This window comes from Spermophilus citellus (assembly GCF_964194105.1).
Source record: "Spermophilus citellus genome assembly, chromosome: 1".
Classification (NCBI taxonomy): domain Eukaryota; kingdom Metazoa; phylum Chordata; class Mammalia; order Rodentia; family Sciuridae; genus Spermophilus; species Spermophilus citellus.
The window spans coordinates 37524581-37548254 of NC_138182.1; the positions used below are offsets into that span (position 1 = coordinate 37524581).

The window sequence follows — 23674 nt, forward strand, 5'->3', positions numbered from 1 at the left end:
GAAACTGAATCCCCTCCTCTCGCCATGCACAAAAGTCAACTCAAAGTGGATCAAGGAGCTAGATATCAAATCAGAGACTCTCCGTCTGATAGAAGAAAAAGTAGGCTCCGATCTACAGATTGTGGGGTCGGGCTCCAAATTCCTTAATAGGACACCCATAGCACAAGAGTTAATAACAAGAATCAACAAATGGGACTTTCTTAAACTGAAAAGTTTTTTCTCAGCAAGAGAAACAATAAGAGAGGTAAATAGGGAGCCTACATCCTGGGAACAAATTTTTACTCCTCACACTTCAGATAGAGCCCTAATATCCAGAGTATACAAAAAGAACTCAAAAAATTAGACAATAAGATAACAAATAACCCAATCAACAAATGGGCCAAGGACCTGAACAGACACTTCTCAGAGGAGGATATACAATCAATCAACAAGTACATGAAAAAATGCTCACCATCTCTAGCAGTCAAGGAAATGCAAATCAAAACCACCCTAAGATACCACCTCACCCCAGTAAGATTGGCAGCCATGATGAAGTCAAACAATAATGAGTGCTGGCGAGGATGTGGGGAAAAGGGTACTCTTGTACACTGCTGGTGGGACTGCAAACGGGTGCGGCCAATTTGGAAAGCAGTATGGAGATTCCTGTGAAAGCTGGGAATGGAACCACCATTTGACCCAGCTATTGCCCTTCTTGGACTATTTCCTGAAGACCTTAAAAGAGCACACTACAGGGATACTGCCACATGGATGTTCATAGCAGCACAATTCACAGTTGCTGGACTGTGGAATCAACCCAGATGCCCTTCAATAGATGAATGGATAAAAAAAATGTGGCATTTATACACCATGGAGTATTACGCAGCACTAAAAAATGACAAAATCACGGAATTTGCAGGGAAATGGATGGCACTAGAGCAGATTATGCTTAGTGAAGCTAGCCAATCCCTAAAAAACATACCAAATGTCTTCTTTGATATAATGAGAGCAACTAAGAACAGAACAGGGAGGAAGAGCAGGAAGAAAAGACTTAACATTAAACAGAGTCATGAGGTGGGAGGGAAAGGGAGAAAAAAAGGGAAATCACATGGAAATGGAGGGAGCCCCTTATTGTTATACAAAATTACATATAAGAGGTTATGGGGGGAATGGGATAACAAACATGGAGGGAAATGAATTACAGTAGATGGGGTAGAGAGAGAAGATGGGAGGGGAGGGGAAGGCGGATAGTAGAGGTTAGGAAAGGTAGCAGAATACAACAGTCACTAATATGGCAGTATGTAAAAATGTGATGTGCAACCGATGTGATTCTGCAATCTGTATTTGGGGTAAAAATGGGAGTTCATAACCCACTTGATTCTAATGTATGAAATATGATATGTCAAGAGCTTTGTAATGTTGTGAAAAACCAATAAAAAAAAAAGAAAGTGTTCACATACTTCTTCAAATTGTTTGGTGTCGAGGTTAAATAGGGCATGGGTTTCCTTGTATATTTTTTATTCTACTTTATTATTAAATGTTTCAACTGTAGTTGGCACCTTTTCATTTTCAAAATGGTATTAAACACCAAATCTAGAGATTTTACTGCTTTTAATTTTGTTAAAACGTTTGACTGATTTTACTGTCTCAAGTAACAAAGCAGACTTCAAAGAGGAAACTCTTCGATTTGGCTTTTATGTGTGAAAACAACATGTGATGATAGTTTATTCACAATATATATTTCTAGATGACTTGTTTAAAGTGCATAAAGCAAAACCAACATTGAAATGGAGACAGTCATTCGAAAGTTATTTGAAGACAATGCCTCCCTACTATCTCGGGGTAAGAATATTATTAAAAGTTGAATGTTATAAAATTTTATACTGTGCTAATAACTTATTGTAGGTGTCATAAGTTTTCATTTATTGCTGTTATAGTTTAAATGCCTTGAAAATTGAGTGTACAAATGATTGGCATAGATGTAATGATAAAGACAGGTTTCAGTGATTTACAGAATAATGAATCATGATCATGAGAACATTTATATAGTGCTTTCCGTAGGCCAGGTACTGTCTTAAAGTACTTTACACGTTACTTCATTTAGTTCACATAGTCAACCTATGAGGTTCTCAGAAATGGTTATTTTCCTGTTTCACAGATGAGGGAACTAAAGCACTAAAAGGTTAAGTTAATTTTTCCAAGGCTACATAGCTAATATATGGGTGGACGAGAGATACCAGAATTCAGTCTGCCTTTAGAAGGAGTCTGGCTTTAGAATTATGCTTTTAGCTGGGAGCGGTAGTGTATGCCTATAAGCCCAGTGGCTTGGGAGAATGAGGCAGAAGGATTGCAAGTTCAAAGCCAGCCTCAGCAACTTATAGTGAGATCTTGTCTCCAAATTAAAAAAATAAAAATGGCTAGGGATGTGACATAGTGGCTAATGCCCCTGTATTCAATCCCTGCTACCAGAAAAACAAAAAGAATTTATACTTTTAACCTTGATTGTTGGTACTACCTTGAAAATTATAGGTTTATAATTATTTTTAAGGGTGAAAAAATGATGTGTGTTGTATTATTTTCTAAAACATCTAGAATACCTTTTTAGGTGAATAAGGTATGCTCATAGAACCATACACTTTTATAAGACTGGACTACTTTAAAACTAGTGGATCATAGTTAGACTAATAACATGGTTTATTAAATACATTTATTTAGTTTGTGAAAAGTAACTTCTTAACAAAAAGACTAAACCACTTTTAAATATTACTTCTGCCTTTTTTTGTTGTTGTTTTTTACAGTGCTGGGGATGGAATCCAGGGCCTTGTGCATACTAGGCAAGTGCTCTACTATTGAACCACATCACCAGCCCCAACTTCTGCTTTTGCAGAAATACTACAGCTTTTTGCTATAACTTTCTAAATGGTCCCTAATATAACTAGAAGATTATAATTTCTTGAGCTTTGAAAATCATAACATTTTATGGTTATAAGAGATAACTTATATTGAACGTCTAGCACACAGTACCTTCCGTGTATAAGAGTGAATGGGGAAGAAAACTTAGTGCATATGTTGACTCATTTATGTTTCATAGCAACTCTGAGGACTTGGCCAAAGCTGCATGGGTATTAAATATCAGAGCTGGAATTTGATTCCAGATTGATACCAGTGCTCATACACTTTCTAATTTGTCAAGAGATTTTTTTTTAATTGCACAAAGTTCTCAATTAGTCTGTTCTTATAATTGAAAGTTTTTCACTGTATCATATCCATTATAAATTTAGATTTTTTTCCTCATTTTTTTCTTCAGAGCTTTTTTCATTTTTAGCTAAGTTAATGATAGTAATTGTTAGCACCCATTGAATGCTTACTTGTGTGCCAGATGCTTTTATAAGTGATTTACATTTTGTAATCCCACGACAACCTTAGAAGGGGAGGTAGTATTATTACCCCATTTTACTTGTGAGAAATTGAGGCATAAAGAAGTTACATAACTTGGTTCAAGGTCATATAGCTTGTGAGTGATTGAGTCACTACCCATTCAGTTATCTAAGGTAGAAATCTTGTATTTTCCTTAAGTATTTTTCTTTTCACTTAAATACCCAAGTTTTATCACATCTTCCTCTATAGTGTGTCTCCTGTTCCAAATGAATATTTCCCAATGGTTAAATAGTCTAGTACTTCACCCTTCTTGCCTTGAGAATTATTATTATTTTTTTTAATTTTTTATTGATTATTTAAAGCATTACATAGCTCATGATATATCATCTTTCATACATTAGACTCAAATTGTGTTTTGAACTCCCATTTTCACCCCAAATATAGATTGCAGAATCACATCTGTTACATATTCACATTTTTACATAATGCCATATTAGTGTCTGTTGTATTCTGCTACCTTTCCTAACCCCTACTATCACCCCTCCCCTCCCCTCCCCTCCCATCTTCCCTCTCTATCTCCCCTGCTGTTGTTCAATTCTCTCCCTTTTTTTCCCTCCCCCTTGCCCCTCATAGCCTCTTGTAATTTTATGTATCCTTGAAGGTCTCCTACCATTTCCATATGCTTTCCCTTCTCTCTCCGTTTCTCTCCCCCCATAATATTCCATTCTATACACAATGGAATATTATGCAGCACTAAGAAATGACAAAATCATAGAATTTGCAGGGAAATGGATGGCATTAGAGCAGATTATGCTAAGTGAAGCTAGCCAAGCCCTAAAAAACAAATGCCAAATGTCTGCTTTGATATAAAGAGAACAACTAAGAACAGAACAGGAAGGAAGAGCATGTGGAAAAGACAATTATTATTTTGACCTCTATTCCTTTTTTACTATTTCAGATGCTCTTTTTGCCACTGACATACATTTTACTTTAATACAAATATAGCTATATTATTTACTTTTGGAGGAAAAGAAGCAGAAATTATTTTGGAGAATTTTTAAAAATAAAGTCTATACATGGGCCATGAATTTTTAACATGCTTAATATTGAATTATGTTTCCTTTTTTCCCATAGCCCTTGAAAAAAGCTGTTAGAATGATGGGAGCACCTAACCTAATAGCAGACAGTATGGAGTATGGACTCAGTTATAGTGTCATTTCATACCTCAAAAAATTGAGTCAACAGGTAATGTCAAAAAAATAGAAGTGAGCCGTTAAGTAATTGGATGGATTTAACTAACATGATTAATTGGTGAAAGGCTAGTTTTAGATGGTTCTAATGTTAAGTTCCCTTATATTAATTCTCTCATAATATATTACATTTTAAAACCATGAATCATATATTAAAATGTTTTGTCTCTAGTCAGTGTTTTGAACTGTTTCTTTAAAAGTTTTGATAGTAATTCCTAATTTATGACATGGCTTCATTACTGTGGTCATAGATTTCTTTTATGTGATCATACCTAGGTTTTCTTTTGAGAAATTTTACTAGAAAGTTATTTTTCTTAGGAAAATATTACCAATTTCTGTTGAAGTGTTTGTATAAACACTAAATTTTATTTTTCTGCCTTTAAACCACATTGGTAGATACTGTGATTGTCAAGCAGTATACAGTTTAACTGCCTGCCAAATTATTAATGTCTTATGCAGTACATAATTTTTTCAGTATTTCTGATATCTCTATCATAATTGCTAATAAAAATGGGAGGAATCAAAATATTGCTATTTACTTTCCAGGAAAAAGCTACATTACTATTTGCCATATCTGTGAATGCTTAGTTATATGATGTCGTTAAGCAAATATTGATGAGGTTTTTCTTCCTAATGTCCTATGACCTCTGAATATACATTTTCATTTATAGAGCATTTACACTATGAGGTTTAAGTATAATAGGCATTAATCTTTTAAAAAATTGTATTTGTTGTGCTTCAAAAGTTTAAATTTGTAATGATACAGAATCACAAAACCTTATTGTTTAAACTGCGTTTAGTTTCCCTAGTACTTGACATAAATTATGCTTGCTTCAGGTTTTAATTTCTTATTTTGAAAAACACAGTAAATACTTAATTTATAGAAGATCGTGCCTATTGGTATCTGATGTATCAAGATTTTATCGAGAAAACTCTTCTTTGTTTTTACTTTAGGCCAAAATAGAATCTGATCGAGTCATTGGATCTGTAGGCAAAAAAGTAGTACAGGAAACGGGAATTAAAGTCCGAAGCCGATCACATGGTTTATCAATGGCATATAGGAAAGATTTTCAACAGCTGCTCCAGGGAATTTCAGAGGATATCCCTCACAGACTGCTAGACCTTAATATGAAGGAATACACTGGGTTCCAAGTTGCTTTACTAAATAAGGTAATATTCGGTTTAGCACTACTATAGTTATGTTCTGTTGTATAATTGAATAAATCAAATTTTCTGTTGACATTCAGTTTGTTGAGACTTTGGAAAGTACTTCTCTACTTCTGCAGAATAATAATCATTAGAACTATCATTGAATTATTGAATTTCAGAATTAAATAAAGTTATGCATGGTATGTGAATGAATGGGTGAACTGATGAAGAATGAACTTATTCATTTTATAATTGAAAAAATAGAGGTTTAGAGATCGAGTCATGGAGTTAATGATAGAATTCAATATGGTTTGGTACCTATACTGATGACCCTAAAATGCTTTATGAATACTTATTGAAACTAAATTTATCCCAGCATTTTTTTTGTAAAAATAGGCAAGCTAATTTTAAAACTTATGGAAATGTAAAGGTTCTAGAATAGCTAAAACAATTTTGAAAAAGAAGAATAATGTAAGAGGACTTACACCATCTGATTATAATACTCACTATAAAGCTACAGTAACCTCAGTGAATGTCTGATTGTTCCAGCATCCTTTGTTTAAAAGACTTTTTAAAAATCAACTTAATTATTTTAGCACCTTTGTTAAAAACTAGTTGACTATATGTGAGGACCTCTTTCTAGTCTTTCTGTTTTGTTCATCTGTATGTTCTTATGCCAACACCACATATTTTGAACTTGACTCTTATCTCATATTCTTTGAAGTTATTATTTTCTGATATGTAAGAATTAAACCATAAATTTCTAGGGAAAAAAATCATAGGAGAAAATCTTCAGAAGAAACTTTTAAAAATAAACAGGTAAAACTATAATCAGATACCACTTCACTCCCGTTTGAATGGCTGAAATTTAAAACACTGAAAAGTATCAAGTGTTGGTGAGGATGTAGAATCACTGGCATTCTCATACATTGCTGATGGCAAATAGTTTGTGGTTTCTTAAAAAGTTTAATATATATTTGCTATACAGTTCAGCCTATTTGTAAATATCTACTGAAGAGAATTAAAAATAATGTTCATCTAAAAGGCTTTGTATGTAAATATTCATAGCAGCATTATTTATATGTTTAATAGCCAAAAACAATGTAAGTGTTCAACTACTAGGTTAAGAAAGATGTTGTCTATCCATTAAATGAAATGCTGTGGAAGAAAAAGGAACAGACTACTAGTAGATGAATAATACAGATGAATCTCAAGAACATCATTCTAAATAAAGGAAGCCAGATACAAAAAATTAGATATTGCAAGATTCTATTTATAAAACAAAATATAGAAAGACAGGAGGCTGATCAGTGGTTGCGTGGGGCTGAGAATAGGGATTGATTACAAATCAGTATAGGGAATTTTCTGGGGTGGCAAAAATCTTCTAAAACTGGATTGAGATTGTGGTGATAGTTTTGGAAATATAAATTTACCAACCCATATCAAAGCAGTGATTTTATGTTATGTAAATTATATATCAATCTGTTTTTTTAAAATAAACTTTCTGTTTTAAAAATTTGGACTGTGGAATGAAATTGACCAAACTCCACTGTATGCATGAATGAGTATATCACAATGAACTATACTTTATATATTAACTATAATGTACCAATTTAAAAACCAATAAATAAATAGAAGGAATACAATAGAGGAAGGGAATCAGGGAAAGGAAAGAAAAGGGAAAGTCCTGGGGATTGAAATGGAGCAAATTTTTATATGCACTTAAGAATATGTCAAAATGAACCTCACTATCATTATAACCATTATGCACTAATAAAAACATTTAAAAATATCTTTAGAATTAGATGTGAATTTGAAATTATTTGGTTGCACTCATTATCGAATTTTCTTTTTCTCCCCCCACTCTAAAACAGCACATTAAGATTATCATAATATGGTAGTCTCTTTTTTTCCCTTAAGGTAATTAGATACCTTACATATCTTGTTTGCAGACCTATGCTGTAGGCTGGAGATTTTAGTCTTTACTCTCTTAATTTTGTTTGAAAATAAATTTTGTCCTTATTGTCTTTCAATAGGATTTGAAGCCTCAGACATTTAGAAATGCTTATGACATACCAAGACGGAATCTTTTGGATCACTTAACAAGAATGAGATCTAATCTTTTGAAGAGCACCCGCAAATTTCTTAAAGGACAGGATGAAGGTTAGATTATGATTAAAACATTCAGCATTTTGGGGGTAACTTTTTTTCTTTATCACCTGAAAAAGTATGGTAATGTTTCAGTATTAGTATATTCTGGTTGTAGATTTAAACAAATGAAGTAAAAGGTGAATCATTCCTAATTTTTCTACCCTCTACCATCACTGTTGCCCCAAATTCTGTTTCCCAGAGATAGCAATCTTTGTTTAGTTTCCTTTTTGTGGCTTTCCTCATATATAAATAGTCTTACACATATTCATTTTCTTGTCATATATTAGTATCTGATGGTTTCAATCTAGGTGGTCATTGCATGGCATGTTCTAATGTTTTCTTACTATATCCCATGGTACCATTCACAAATAATCTCATGATAGTTTAACCCTTGGTCATCTGGGGTTAAAATATAGAAAGATAATTTATACTACTTTTTTGTACAAATTATTATTATTAAATTTTATTTATTTGGAATAGAGTAGAAGACATGTATCATTTATGGCAAGGTTACATATTTTATTTACTGAGAGTAACTGTAGTATTTTTGTTTTTGTTTCATTTGGAAGGTGAGATTGGTATTTTAAACTTAACTTGAAAAATCTCAAAGACTTTATCATAAAACTTATAATTGCACCAAACTAATTGAGAAAATGTAATAAAAGGGAAGACTTTCTAGAATAGCACTAGGGTAGCATTCATATAGTTGATAACTAGATGAACTATGATTTTAGTGAGGGTAACTTTTGTTGTATTCTCTTGTAAAAGATCAAGTGCACAGTGTTCCTATAGCACAAATGGGGAATTACCAAGAATACCTCAAGCAAGTACCTTCTCCACTAAGAGAACTTGATCCTGATCAGCCTCGAAGGTTGCATACATTTGGCAACCCCTTTAAGCTGGATAAAAAGGTAATTTTGAAATATTCTATTACATAATTTGCTTGCAGTAGGCATTATCAATTTTAGTGGTTCCTAATTTAACTAAGGTAAGCTGAAGCTGTTATCTGGTAGAGTACTGAATAAATGTCAACATAGTTAAAGTATAGTTATTTTAAGTGGAATTGGGATTGGGTTGTATAATTATGTAAATCCAAAAAATTATATATATATATAAGTATAAATTACATAATTTTATAATCTCTGTAACCCCCCCCCCCCAAAAAAAAAAAAAAACCCACACTTTTGGGGGAGGAGGGTGGTTAAAGAGAATAGAAAGGTGGATACCAGAGGCTGTGGTGAAAGGGATAAGGAAAGGAAAAATATTCATCAGCTTGACTGGAGTCTTTCACTGCTTGTAATGTATTATAAATAATGGCTCACCACACACACAAAAAAACTGGTGAGGCAATAGATGTGTTAGCTAGCTGATTCAGTATGCCATCCATACATATACCAAATTGTTTTTTTATCAAAGTAAATAAGTAAATTTATCAAACTAAATAAATAAATGATAAACAATTTTTTTTCTTAGAAAAAAATTATATGTAAGTCCAAGAAAATTATATGCTTTTTTGTTATAGGGTATGATGATAGATGAAGCAGATGAATTTGTGGCTGGACCTCAAAATAAACATAAACGACCTGGAGAACCAAATATGCAAGGGATCCCTAAAAGACGTCGGTGTATGTCTCCATTATTAAGAGGCAGACAGCAGAACCCTGTTGTGAACAATCATATTGGAGGAAAAGGACCACCTGCACCTCTGACTCAAGCACAGCCAGATCTTATTAAACCCCTTCCTCTTCATAAAAGTAAGAGTTCTAACTTTTAAAAAACATTAGTTGTTGCTTTTTGATTCTTTCTGAGGGAAGAGGTTTTTATAGTAGGTAATAGAAAAAAATTGATTGGTAAAGTTCAGTGAATGCCTGGGGGAGAGATTTAAAAAAAAAAAAAAAATTGGCATATGATAATTTTTGAATGGCTTTAATGAGTATTTGCTGGAAACTTCATATATTCATGGTAACTCTGTTAGCTGTCATGCTTTAAAATGGTGTTAGCAAATCTCAAGTTTGGAAATAATGGTTTTGAAAGGAGCATTATCAGTACCAGCAAAAACCAGCTTTCCATTGCATTTAAATACAAAAGCTAATTATTAAATACATGTATTATTTTGAACAGCACTACACATTGAGGTATAGCAGTGAACAAGACAAGATCTCTGCCTTCATTTATAATGAGCAAGGGAGAAAGTCATCGAACAGTTAATTAGAAGTTTGATAAGTGGTACAAAAGAGAAGTTAAGTATATTATGGAAGCATTTGGCAAGAGTGTTTAACTTACTTTATGAGGGCAATACACTGAAGATTAAGTTGAAGGATGAATGGGAATTTGTTAAATAAAGCTGTGCATTTTCCTATGCTAGAATAGTAGTCTGAGAAGAATATGTGTAAAGATAGTAATGAGAAAGGGACCTAAGGAATTCTGGTGTAGCAGTGGTGTTGGGCATATGGTAAGATAAAACTGAAAGATAGAAATAATCATGGAAGGCTATTGTAAAGATTGTACAGAGCTATTGTAAATATTCTCTACTTGATGCTAAGGACAGTGAGAATCTGTTGAAAGATTTGAAAGAGGAGATGACCTGATCTAATTAGCATTTTTTAAAAAACCAGACTGACTAATGTGTGGAATATTATCAGGGAGAAGCAAAAATGAATGTAGGAAACTCTTAATGAATTAATGGATTTATTAATTGTAGGAAAACATATTATATACCTCCTAATGAATTACATAGTACTCCCTCTGAAGTGGATTTGACTCCCCCTCTACTCCCAAGCAAAACAAAACAAATTGAATGTTAACTACCAATTCATGGGAAATACAAGGGATGGAGAAACATGTTTTAAATGATAAAAACCAGAGATATAATCAGCAAAATCCGGATTGTAGAAAACTCTGTCAGGCCAAGAATCTATTATGGTTTATCCTCCTCACCCCCTCTCAAAAGAGAAAATGCATAGTAAAAAGGGGAACAGAAGGATTTGTTCATGCTCAGGGACCATTAAGAAACCCAGGGAAGAGATGTTTGTGACCTGACTGTGGGATTGTGAGAATATGTGCTCGAGGAATATTTGGACATACAATAAGGACATTGTGATTGACTTGAATGTTTGGGTCAGAGCAAAGGAGGAGTCAGGCTTCTGTCTTGAAACATACTGGATAGACTGGAAGAGAGGGGAAATGTGAGTTTAGTTTAGAAATGCATATTAGATAGGCAAGTAGAAATCCAAAGAGAAATATGAATTTGGAACACAGGATTTGGTCTAGAGGGATAGGTATGGGAGGTAGCTTATCATTGCAGTGAGGAAAATGGTAGGAAAAAAAAGAGCCAAGAATAGAACTTTGAAAATGCCCAAGTTAAGAAGAGAGGGAACAGAAAAGAAGATTGAGAAGGAAGAATCCAAGAGATACAGGAAAGGAAAGAATTTAATGTTATAAAAACTAAGAGAATTGAATGAGAAATGAAAGAGAATTGAATAGTTGGTGATCTCACATATTTAAAAAGGAGATCTATTGATCTTTGGCTGTTTTAACAGTTTCTGTGGAGTAAGGCAGGCAGAAGCTTTAAAAAGAGGGGTGGAGAGAGAAATGAGAAGTGAGAAAATAGAGATGATCAGTTTAAGAAGTTTAACTGTAAAGGGTAGATGGGGAAGGTGAATGCTAGCTAGAAGAGTTCATCAGGTTTAAAGTCGTGATTTTTGCCTTGTTTTTAAGATCAAAGAGAATAGAAAGTAAAGTGCTGATATGAAGGAACTAATAGAAAAGAATAGGTTGAAAATGAAGATGAGAGAAGATGTAATCAGTACAGAGTCACTGAGAAGGCAAGAGGAAACAGTCCTGAGTGCTATGAAAGAATGCTGCTTCCATTGAACTGAAGGTGTATGGGTACAGATTAGGGGGAAGCACAGAAAATTTTCTGGTTCACAGCTTCATCAAATCTGGGGTTTTCCTACAGATGCCATAGGAGGAAAATAGAAGCAGAGAATTAGAACATTGGTAAGAAGGTGTTCTATTAGGGAAGATAAACCTCTGATTGATAAGAAAGTGGCTATCTTGCAGAGATGTGATCAACAGGGAGAAAGCAGAAGAATTGCTAGAGTAATAATCTAGTGTTAAAGACCAGAGGCAATACTACTGCAAAGATGAGAGTTATGCACCTTCATCTATGAATTTGTTTTGCTAGGAGAGGCAAAAGTGTTAAGTGGAGAAAGTTCTTTGGAGATAAGAAATTGGGGATTGATGAGGTGAGGTACTATTTTTTCTTGAAGTATTTTCATGAATTTATTTAAAAATTTTAAAAAACAACAATTGCAATGACATCAAATTATCAATGATAGGCCAGGTTCTTGATAGGTGATCTTTTAGACATTGGTCACCATACCATTTCTTCTTAAACTTTAATGTGCATGAGAGTCACCTGGGGGGAGTCTAGTTCTTATTATTCAGTCTGGGGTGGTATTCAAGATGGGCATTTTTAGGAAGGTCTTTGATGATACTAGTAAGGACCTAGAATTATGTCAGGAGGGACGTGGTGGGTATACTATGAACCAGGTGTAAGAACTATCAGTGGCTATAGGCATGTACCCTAGGTTCAGTATTAAGATATAGTGTTGAGGAGAGAGAGGATAGGTGGCAATGTGTTCTGCCTCAAAAAAAAAAAAAAAAAAAAAAAAAAAAGTTGTTACAAGAAATCTTGAAATTACACTGGGAAATGAAAGAATCACTCTTGGAGAATGTGTAAGAGAAAGCAGTTCTGTTCCAGGTCTGAAAAGGAGAGCAGATTCTTTGTAAGAGTAAAGTATAATAAAGTATAAATTTCTGTTGCAACAAAAAGGCATTTGCAACTCATGGAATGGAATTTAGGAAGAAGTTATGAGATCAGGAGATTTGTGGGGATGAGTGGACAGGGGAATATGAGTTAAATAGGACAGAGAATTTAGAATTCACCTGCTTTCTATGGGGAGCAAGTGTAATAATATGGTGTTTAGTGCAAGCTCTCAAGCTTTTGGGTCTAATGTGTGCACCAAGTTGCTTTACATTGCTCAATTCTTGGGGTCTATATGAATGGTTATAAGAAAAGCATGTACTATGAAATATATATATGACCTGTTTGATATGTTCCCCACAAACTTTGGAATAGTATAAACGATTTATTTTTACCTCTGATAATAGGCTGAGGTAGATTGGAATGAGCTAGGGCTTTCTGAGGTAAAGATGACCATAATAATTTTAATCATTTTTTTCACTAAAGAATTGAAAACATACTTGTTCAATAAAATTGCCAAAGAATAAAGTAGAGAATTAAAAACTGATTGAAATTGGCTTTATTTTAAGCTTTTTCCCTAAGGGCAAAAGTTGTACAGATTTTGTAAATATTGTGATTGCTTCACATTGAAACCCACCATATTTTTGGCAAGACTTAGGGATCACATTATTTGTTAATTTGCATTTGTTGAGGAAGTCAGTTGTGATTTGCTTTAGTAATGTTTTTTTGTAGCTTTCTTTATTGTGTACATTCATATTGGCTCTCAATTTTTTTCCTCCTTTATCTTTGTGTTTAGTTTCAGAAACCACTAATGATTCAACAATAGATGATGTGGTTGAAAATCATGTTGCAGACCAACTTTCATCAGACATTACACCAAATGCTATGGATACTGAATTTTCAACATCTTCAGCCAGTTTACTGGAACGACCAACCAATCATACAGAGGCTCTTGGTCATGATCATTTAGGAACTAATGACCTCACTGTTGGTGGATTTTTAGAAAATCATGAGCCGCCAAGAGATAAAGAACAATGTGCTGAAGAGAATATACCAGCTTCTTCACTCAATAAAGGAAAGAAATTGATGCATTGCCGAAGCCACGAAGAGGTCAATACTGAACTAAAAGCACAAATAATGAAAGAGATCCGAAAGCCAGGAAGAAGTATGTATAATTAGAGACAAATCTCAGATTTATTTTCTGTATGTGCTCAAAAAAATCAGAAATCAAATTATGTAAAAGTATATATCTGATTCTAGATCAGTCTTGAACAACATCTGAGCTACTTTTAATTTGATTCTTTATTCTGCAGAATATCTGGCTATGTCCAAGGTTTAAGGTGTGGAAGGCAGCAAGGCCTGAAAGCTAAAGAAGAACATGCAGATAAATTACCTGTAGCTCCTCAGTCTTGAGTATTCTGACAAGAACTAGAATTTTAATATAGCAACTCACCCCCCAAAAAGATATAGTTAATATTAAATAATTTTATGTCTGTAAAGTTCTCATCCTAATGCCTACCACTGTGTTTAAGTTTTAAACTATGGCAGTGACAAAGAATATGTTTAGGCCAAAAAACTAAAATTATGAAAGCTTTGTACTTTATGAATGCAAAAGAACTTTATGGGGAAAAAATCTGAATATTACTGATATTCATTCAGAAGATGTTAGCAGATCATCTACTATGACGGTGATGGTACAGTGAGTGATCTGTAGGTAGGCCATAAGAGGGTAAGATTCAGTCCTTGGCAGAGTTGTATGTGAAACATTGAGATTCCAACAGCACCCTTATTCTTTTTGTGTTTTTCCCTTCCTTTTACCCACCATGTAGTTTAATTTAGAATTTAAATTATAAGGAGGGATTTTTGTAAAAAGCCATTTGCCTCTTACCTTTCAATGGTACTACTGAAAAGCTTTTTATTCATCCTTCCAAGCTTTGTTTAAAACCTTAATGAGAGCTTTTGCCAAAAAAAGTGACAAATTATTTAGTTTTTATTGATAAATATTTTCTTTCACATAGATATATTAAAATGTATTATAAAATCTTTAAAGAATGGTGATATTTTTAGGTAGAACTTTTTTGGTCTCAGTGTACCTTAATATAAAAAACTGCAAGATGAAAAGTAATGAATGAAAATATAAATGAAAGCCTCTTATTTTTTTTTTCTTGTTTGAAGAATATGAAAGAATCTTCACTTTACTGAAGCATGTGCAAGGCAGTTTACAAACAAGACTAATATTTTTACAAAATGTCATTAAAGAAGCATCAAGGTAAAATAAACAGTTTTATTTATTATGAATTAGTTATCTTGAAATGAGTTTCCAGTTTACATAGGCAGTATTTTAACAGTATTTGTTATTTATTTACTTTTGTTTATCCATACATATGAGACGCTGAGATATATATGTAGTTCTTTTCGGGGGGATGGGAAGTATTGGGGATTGAATCCAGGGGCACGTATCTACTGAGCCACACTCCCAGCCCATTTTTATATTTTATTTAGAGATGGAGTCTCCCATAAGTTGCTTAGGGCCTCGCTAAGTTGCTGAGGCTGGCTTTGAACTTGTAATTCTCCTGCCTTAGGCCTTTCAGAGCTGTTGGGATTATAGATGTGTGCCACCATGCCCAACAAGAATTCTCTTAAAACATAGCCACACTGCCAGTGGTGGCACACGCTTGTAATCCCAATGACTTTTGGGAGGAGGATAGCAAATTTGAGACCAATTTGAGCAATTTAGACCCTCTCTGAAAAATAAAAAAGGGCTAGGGATGTAACTTAATGGTTCAATACCAGTACCACCCATGGGGGAAAAAAGAGCCACATAGAAATTATTCAGGAATTATGGAACTTTTCTCCCTGCAGATGACTAAGTATTTTCAATATTATTATTCATCCTTCTCTGTAGTTTTTTTTTTCCTGGTGTTTTATGTTTTATAGCCTTTCGTTTTTTACCTTTTTATATTAATAGAAATTGGTGATTAGAAATAATTTAGAAAGGCAATATTTGAATGCATTTAATTTGTACATGGGAGTACATGTAATCAAGGGGACCAGAGTTCAGCAAATGGTCCTATTCAGAGTGTTAGTGTTTCAGTAGTCCAGGATTATGTACTTTAGTACAAGGAATGTGGATCAAGGTTATAAATGTAAACTATGAAGTGCAGTTAATTGGAAAGCATAATTGTACAAGCTTAAAAACATTTTCTACTTTTCTTTCAAGACAAATTTTAGTATTATGAGAAACATTAGGATTTATTTAATCTGATTCAAATATAAACATACTTATCCTTCAATTAGTCCCCTGTTTATTTCATGCTATATTATAAAAATTTTTGGAGAGAGAAGTTAATTTTTTCTTTTTCTTTTGGCATGGCTAGAGCATGGGTCTATCAGGATAAGGTCATAATTTTTCATACAAATTTGAATATTTAACATAATTTGTTCTTTGTAACTTTTTTCTGGTGAGTTCAAACTTCATCCTGGACTTAGCTAGAATATTGATACCTGAACTCCACTTCTTAGAGAGTTGTGTAATATGGTGACTATTTGTGTTATTTTACAAATAAGAGGAAGTAAGAATGGAATGTCTATAGTGTTTCAGGATATTATAAAAAAATCAGTGATATTTATATTTATATAAATGAGTGCAATTTTAATCTACCTATGCTTATTACTTAAATTTTTCAAGAATTAACACTCAAATTTTCAATTATTTCCTGTATAATAGCTATCTAATTATCCTTGATTTGCTATCTTTCAAATTATAATAGTAGAACACCCTTGTTTTTAAATGCAACTACCCAATTTTCATTTCTGTCTTCTTTTTTGTGTAATTCATGCTTTGTTCACATTCTTTCAACACTCAACTTTCAAAGAGCAGAAGAATATAGTGCAGTGATTGCTTTGGGAGTCCAAATTTTACTGAGTATTTGGAATGCTTGCATATGTTAGTATTCCCTTTGCCCTGCTTTTACTCTTATGGTTGTAGGAAAAATAACACCTTTCTTGCTATTTGTAGGTCTATATTTGTTGTAGGAACAAACCAATATTGTTTGGGCACAAGTAATAGTTTACAAATCTTCATCAATAGATTTTATGTCATAGAGTGTTGATTTTCCATTTCACTTTTTAAAAAATCTTCCCCAAAGCAGATTTTTTTCTATTTTAAAAACATATATTCTGGTATATGTCATCCATTAAAAAGTAATTGAGAACACTATTGTTTGTTTTCCAAACAGGTTTAAAAAACGAATGCTAATAGAACAACTGGAGAACTTCTTGGATGAAATTCATCGAAGAGCCAATCAGATCAACCATATTAATAGCAATTAAAGGAAAATGAGAATGTGGCCACTTATTTCACTATCTTCTCCAAATACAAAGTAAATACAAGACTGTTGTGATCTTGCATTCATTTTTTGACATGCATTGTTGGCTATTTGAAATACTAAAAGCAAATCTACAGATCCTTTTTCCATCATTTTACAGTGACCTTTTCTTCATTTTGGTTTATTTTTGTAATGTGAAAAGTATCACTCTAAAAAACATTTTTATTTAACAAACTAAAAATATTCCTCCAAATCTCTTGCTTGTCATTGACTCTTGCGTGTCAATTTCCCTCAGGTTCTATTTTCTTAAACCAACCTTTAAAATTGTCACCTCTGTTAAGGTTGAACTTTGCCAAAAAAAAAAAAAAAAAAAATTAAAAAGAAGTTACTTTGTAATTTTTGGGGAAAAAAGCACATACGTTAAAACTAGGTAATGTTTTGTATATACAGTTATTTTGGATATATTATTGTAAGTTGTACAAATGTATTTTGAAGAATATTTAAGAAAGCACTTTTGTTATTCCATCAATAAATGCTCTATTTTACTCTTGTGTGGTTTAGGAAATAATCACATTCAAAATAATCATTTACAAACATCCTTAGATAATGGAATTTTAAAGGCCTTGCTTTTTAGCATTGGAAAACACACCACTTGAAGTTCATATTTGTTAAATCTAACTGTAATTACATGTTACATGATCTGCATTGTTTCTTTACTGTTTGTTCATAGCTTTTGTTGGCCACATCAATATATTCCCATTTCTGCTTGGATCATGGAAATGGCTATGTCTGTGGCAGCAGATAGACTCTAAAAGCTGTTTTAAAAAGCAGACAGCTTTGGAAGTTACTGATTTCCTTATCTCCCTTCAACCCTTTTTCTTTTCTCATAGGATTCTGGATGGTACTAACTTGAAGTTGTTAGTTAGGGAGTGATAAGTTTGGGGAATGCTACATACTCTGTAATAGCTTGCCTTTAGCAAGTTTGATGCCATGCCAAGCTTATAAAAGTCCACGCATGACATATTGGAGGTTTAGCGGTGATCTCTTCATTCTGCTCTGCAATTCTCAGACTTAAACTCTCAATTTTATTTAGAAGCTAAATAGGAAAGGAAACAGATTTAAGATGATTTTGTTCATTTTGCATTCCCTCTGAGTTATACAGGCTGAGGAAAACCAAAACGGAAACCATCCATTCTCTACCCTCAATCCAATGTGACCTTCTTTATCCTTATTGAGGATGCCATCCTGTGACTTGATAATTTCACCATTCATAGATCACTGCTGTGCCTTTTAGTAGTTTTGAGGGTAACTAGTAGAAAAGGTTAAATTTTTAGATTTGAATTGAGAGGGCAAATATGTCTATAAAATTATAATAAAATTGAAGTATTTTTAGGTTCATAACATTTGAAAATCACATACCCTTATCTTTATACACTTTTATCAGAACATTTTTAAATGTCAAAGGTATAGCAAAATGAAATTGTAACTAAAATTTTTATGAAGAAAAACACATGAAAATGTAGAACATCCTTGAGATCTGCTTAATTCAGTCAAGGGGATTTGAAACTCTCCCAATACTGAAGACAAATCCTGTCAAGATAAAGAAGCATTTAATGTAACATTATATAGTATTTTCATATGCAATTCTTTGAACCTTTTTTTACCTTTATAAAATATAATCAAGTAAAGCAAGATACAATTTAATAATTGGAGTTATTCAAGTAATTGCCCACAGTTACATTGCTAAATTCAGCAAGAGCTACACAAAATCCAGAATGTACTGTCTGGTCTTGAATTTTATGTATTTAGATTCAGAGTAATAGAAGACATAAGAAGTCATTCAAATAGAAGTTCATACTTAATATATATGAAAAAGATTAATTCCAATGGCAGTTTTTTTGGTACTGGGGATTGAACCCAAGGGCACTGTATCACTGAGCTACATCCCCAGCCCTTTTTTCTTCAGAGACAGGGTCTTGCCTATATTGCTTAAGGCCTTGCTAAGTTGCTGAGGCAGGCCTCAAACTTGCCATCCTCCAGGCTCAGCCTCCCGAGTTGCTGGGATTGCAGGCATGCACCACCCACCATGCCTGGCAATAGTTGATTTCTATTTCACAGATTGCTTATGAAGTAATGATTCTTTAGACCCTTGACCTTTAGTACATTTTTCAGAAAGAACTTTATAGGGACTTGGAAGTATCAGTTTATTCTGTCTCCTCTTTTTAACCTTTATCTCTCTTCCATGATATAACCTCATGCCAAAAATCTAGTCACAGAGTTTGAAACCCATCACAACCAAGCTTAATATCTCATCTCTCTCAGGCTTCTTTCATTTATTTAAAACAAACAAAAACTACATTGAGTTGATTAACTTAGTGAAATACTTGTTAGAGAATTATTCTTGTCAGCAAAGAAAAATATGATATCTGAGGCAGGTATGTCTTGAGACTCTTAGATCACTAAATGACATTACATTGGCAAATGGTATTTTCTGAAAGGTTAATGTTGGAAGTTTTTACATTGCTTTTTAAAAAATGTTCCCGTGTGTCTAATTTGTCGATTGATTCATTAGTTGCTCTTATCTTTAAGCTTTGTCAGTTTGAAGTAGCGAAGGCTGAGATTTGTTTCTAATTTTCTCAGTAACTGTCAATAGCCTCTTTGATTTGGGTGATATGGACAAGAGCCTTTCAGAAAGAAATGTAAACAAATTCACAAAGGCTATGCTTAGATTTGTGGTGGATTATTGAACTAGTTTTGAATTAGCCTTATATTTTCATTCTGATTGCTAAGGCAGTTCTGAAAACTAAAGTGGTGTGTCATTTCCTAGTTCAAGAATTGTACACCATTTTTATGCAGTTAATAGAATCTCTCTTTAACTGTCATCAATCTTTATTGGCTTATCAGCATTTGGCAATGACCTTTCTGTTAAAGTTTAGCCTTATCTTGGTTTCTTGAGAGTAGAACCTACCTTTTTTTTTTTTTTTTTTTTTGACATGTGACTCTCTGCTGCTTGTCCCGAGTGATAAGTGACATTTTCATCTAATCACTATGGGGTTGGGCAGATCATGGTGATAATACTAAGTGGATATATTCTGTTGATGGACTTTTTCTCCCCAAATAATCCCTTAATAGATTATCTTCATCCTTTTGTCACAAAAATGTTCCTTTTATTTCTAGTGCAAGTAATGGCAGTATGCAAATGATTCTCAGATAAAATGATGTTGACAGTATTTCTTTAATTTGTGTAAAACTATGCTTAATTTTCATAATTCTAACTTTTGACTTTTTTTCCCTCTCCATAAATAAAAGTAATGCCTGATGTTTAGTTAAAGTAGATCCACCTTTGCTTCATTTTATTAGTCTTGTTCCATCCTATTTATTTTTAATACACTGTTTTGACTTGCCAACAACTCTTTACTGAGAATCTCTTCATTCCTAAATATTGTTGGGGGGAGGAGGAACATTAAGAGAAATAATTTAAAGATTTTTGTATCATGTTATTGAAGCTTAAAGGACATCTGCTTTTCTTTGTGATGTGCAAGGCATTGCCTGTATCACACCATCTTTGGGTTGAGATAAGACTATATAGTGGGACTTAAAAAGTTCTAAGGCAAATATTTGATTTTTGAGAAAGATAAATAGAAGAACAATATAAAAATTCAGATGAATTCACTAGAATTCTAGAGTCACTAGAGGTGTTCTCTGAGACACTCTTGGGGCCTGAGGAAACTAGGCTTTCCTATCATTTTAGGAAAAGACAGAGAACAACTGGCCAGGGGAAGAAAGCCGATATCGAGGTAGGGGTTATAGCTTAATGGTGGAGCACTTCCTAGCAGGTACCAGGCCCTGGGTTCAATCCCCTAGTGCCACCAAAAAAAATAGATACCTACAGAATTCAAAAAAAAAAAAAAAAAAGAAAAAAAAAACTATAAATAAGCTGAGAACAAAACGGCAGAAAACATGGAGAATAATAGTTCTACTGTACTTATGAAATAGACTATAAGACAAATTCACAACTGAAAAGCTTCTGAAACACTATAGAAATAGCTAGAAGGATTGCCTGTTTTAGGTTGTAGGAACAGATGAGCCATTTATTCATAAATATTATCTCAATCCTATTAAAAAATACCTGTGCTGGGCTCTCTCAGGAAAAAGATGAATGGCCGATCTGCCTTAAAAACAGGAATCCGAGACCTTTTAAGTAACAACAGAGCTGCAAGAAAAGAAAGAATGGAAGAATCCCATTATATCTGTTATTTATCTGAAGAAAAGCACAATTTAGATTGGGTACAAATTCAATTATATACCTTGATTTTTTTTTTGAAAGAAACCAAAGCATTCTATGACATTTCATTTTTTGGTGTTTAAGGTGGGTGCAAAAGGGAAAATTAAGAATAAAAGATAATAGCCGAGCCTCTTATTTTTCAAAGATTCCATGGAATAAATTTCTTATAGAAGGTAATTTTTAAAATGATTCTATTTCTTGTTTACAAGATGATGGTATAAATCCTTTCCAAAATGAATCTTCCATTTTTCAAAAATGTTTTTGTTTTCTGTTAACATTTTTTTTTTTTTTTATGTTATACTAACTTCTGGGCTGGGGTTTTTAATGGAAAGATTTAGAATGGATGCAACTGGTCACATTTAGCAAGGGTAGATAGACAGGGGCCAGCGTGTGGTGGGGGTTTCTGGACATACCTGTGCCTGCTGTTGCCTTGGTGCCTTCCTCTGAAACCTCCAGCTTGGCTTTGTGTATTGCTTCAGAAACATAAATGCCATCCTGGCCTGGCCCCAGGAAAGGAAAAAAATGTGATGTGCTTGTTTACATTTTTCCAGACATTTAGTCTAAGTATTTGAGTACATTTTAAAAGAATGTACTTAAAACTTAGTTTCCATTGCTGCTTACTGTATAGCTAGGGAGAAATTGTTTAGAAAATTATCAAGTTTCAATATTTTTATGCAATTTTCAAAAACCCAACTTGTTAAATTTATCTAATAATTCCCTCCTCCCCACCAAAATTAATATTCAGGCACTGTCCCATGTTTTCAATAATTAATTTTAAAAGTGAATCCTAGTTAACATTAAAATCTTCAGCCAGTATTTCTAAAACTTCAAATAATGATAAGAATTATATGAGTTAAAAGGCAGATTCTGTAGCCCAGTAATCATTTTCATTAGGCTTCTGTGATGATTTTCCTTGAATCCCTTCTTGGATTGCATTTCTAAGAGTCACTCTTATGCAACCTTATTTATTATTGTGGTGCAGGGGATCTAATCCAGAGCCTTGCAGTGGGTCAGCAAGTGCTCTACCACTGAACTACCTTTAAATGGTCAAGTTACAGGTTTTAGCTTTAAGAGGCATAATTTACTGTATAAAAAATGTGTCTAATGTTGTGCAGCTGCATTCTGTGTGTCAGTTGCCTCTTGGCCCCAAATCTGCAGAGAAAATGGGAATATCTAATTGTGCTGTGCACTAACAGTCTCAAAAGATCTAAGCTTAGCAACTGGGACTGTGAGTGATGACTTGCAAGTGACAGAATTCTGTAATTTAAAAATTAACCATTTTGAAACAATTCTCCAAAGATGAAATGGTAGTATATGGAATAGAGAATGAAAGAATCTTTAGAAGAAACTTCAGCTATTAAAGGGGGCTGTTAAGTCGATAAGCAGAATTGGAAACATGCAGTTTTAAGACTCAAAAGCCCATTTCCACCCCATCCCTCACTCAAACACTACCACTTTTCAGAAAGTGTGTTCTAGTCAGCTCTAGCATGCCAACTAAAGGGATCTATAGCCTGCGTGTTAGAATAGTCAATTTAATGTATTTCAAGGGAGCTTTTTGTCTGTTTGGTTTTAGCCTAATTCATTTGCATTACTCTTGCACATAGTGTCATATGGGAAAACCACCCCAGAATATAGAATATGCAGCATTTCATCCATCTTGTAATTAAGGTATGTCCAGGTATTGTGAGTTAGCTATGGTCACTATAAGGAACAATCATTTGCCAGCATCAGGGGAGGGACAGAAAGGAACCAGAGGAAGGAGAAAATCCATGGAAACATTGATTTGGCACCAGAGAAGAATCTGGTTTATTTAGCAGTTAGTCTTTTTCTGCGGGACTTTTGAGAAAATAAGTTTATTTGTCCATAATTAGCCCTTCCTACTAGCTTGTTGAGCAACCACAGTGCCAGAATTAAACATAATTTCTGGATAAAGAATGATTCGTTGACAGTCATGACAAGGTTTTACTATTTCTGTGACTTCACTACCGTTTAGTATGATGTCTGAACATTTTAAATAAGTGATGAAATGAGTAGAGCTCACTATGAAACTTCAACTCCCTATAGACTAAAATACAGTCAGTGCATGTTTGTGTTAGTCTGGGCATGGTGTGAGAAATGTGGCCAACTGGGATGTCTTCAGGAAGATAGGTTCGGTTATCTCAATGTCTTGAAAGTGAAGAGTTTCCTTTAAATAAGTTTTCTCAATTAGACTACAGAAATGGTACAATAATTGTCAGCCATAAGCCAAGATCCATAACCTGTCATGCCTCAGTATTGACATCTCTTAAATTTTATCTCTGGCAAGAGTTGACATTCCAAAAGACCAACGTGATAAAAATGAGAATTTGGGAGATTCTGTGAGTTTTGAGTTTGCCTTTTGATCTTGGAC

At 33.6% G+C, this 23674-nt stretch overlaps 2 protein-coding genes across 3 annotated transcripts in view; one reads left to right on the forward strand and one right to left on the reverse strand.

Annotated features, from left to right (window-relative positions):
* INTS6 (integrator complex subunit 6) overlaps nucleotides 1–17131 on the forward strand; it is a 91037-nt gene extending 73906 nt beyond the window's left edge. For both annotated transcript variants that reach the window (XM_081266624.1, XM_081266625.1), the window contains 9 exons: nucleotides 1724–1818; nucleotides 4489–4599; nucleotides 5559–5774; nucleotides 7790–7916; nucleotides 8673–8815; nucleotides 9427–9658; nucleotides 13469–13837; nucleotides 14848–14941; nucleotides 16911–17131. In XM_081266624.1, the coding sequence (XP_081122750.1) occupies nucleotides 1724–1818; nucleotides 4489–4599; nucleotides 5559–5774; nucleotides 7790–7916; nucleotides 8673–8815; nucleotides 9427–9658; nucleotides 13469–13837; nucleotides 14848–14941; nucleotides 16911–17004 (1481 nt within the window). In that variant the 3' untranslated portion in view covers nucleotides 17005–17131. The remainder of the gene's footprint in view (nucleotides 1–1723; nucleotides 1819–4488; nucleotides 4600–5558; nucleotides 5775–7789; nucleotides 7917–8672; nucleotides 8816–9426; nucleotides 9659–13468; nucleotides 13838–14847; nucleotides 14942–16910) is intronic.
* Nucleotides 17132–17279: 148 nt separating this feature from the next.
* Nucleotides 17280–23674, reverse strand: part of SERPINE3 (serpin family E member 3) — a gene marked incomplete at its 5' end in the record, with an annotated part of 35625 nt that continues 29230 nt past the window's right edge. The window contains 3 exons of the mRNA XM_081288660.1: nucleotides 17280–18590; nucleotides 21130–21213; nucleotides 21699–21785. Coding sequence (XP_081144786.1) covers nucleotides 18547–18590; nucleotides 21130–21213; nucleotides 21699–21785 — 215 coding nt within the window. The 3' untranslated portion in view covers nucleotides 17280–18546. The remainder of the gene's footprint in view (nucleotides 18591–21129; nucleotides 21214–21698; nucleotides 21786–23674) is intronic.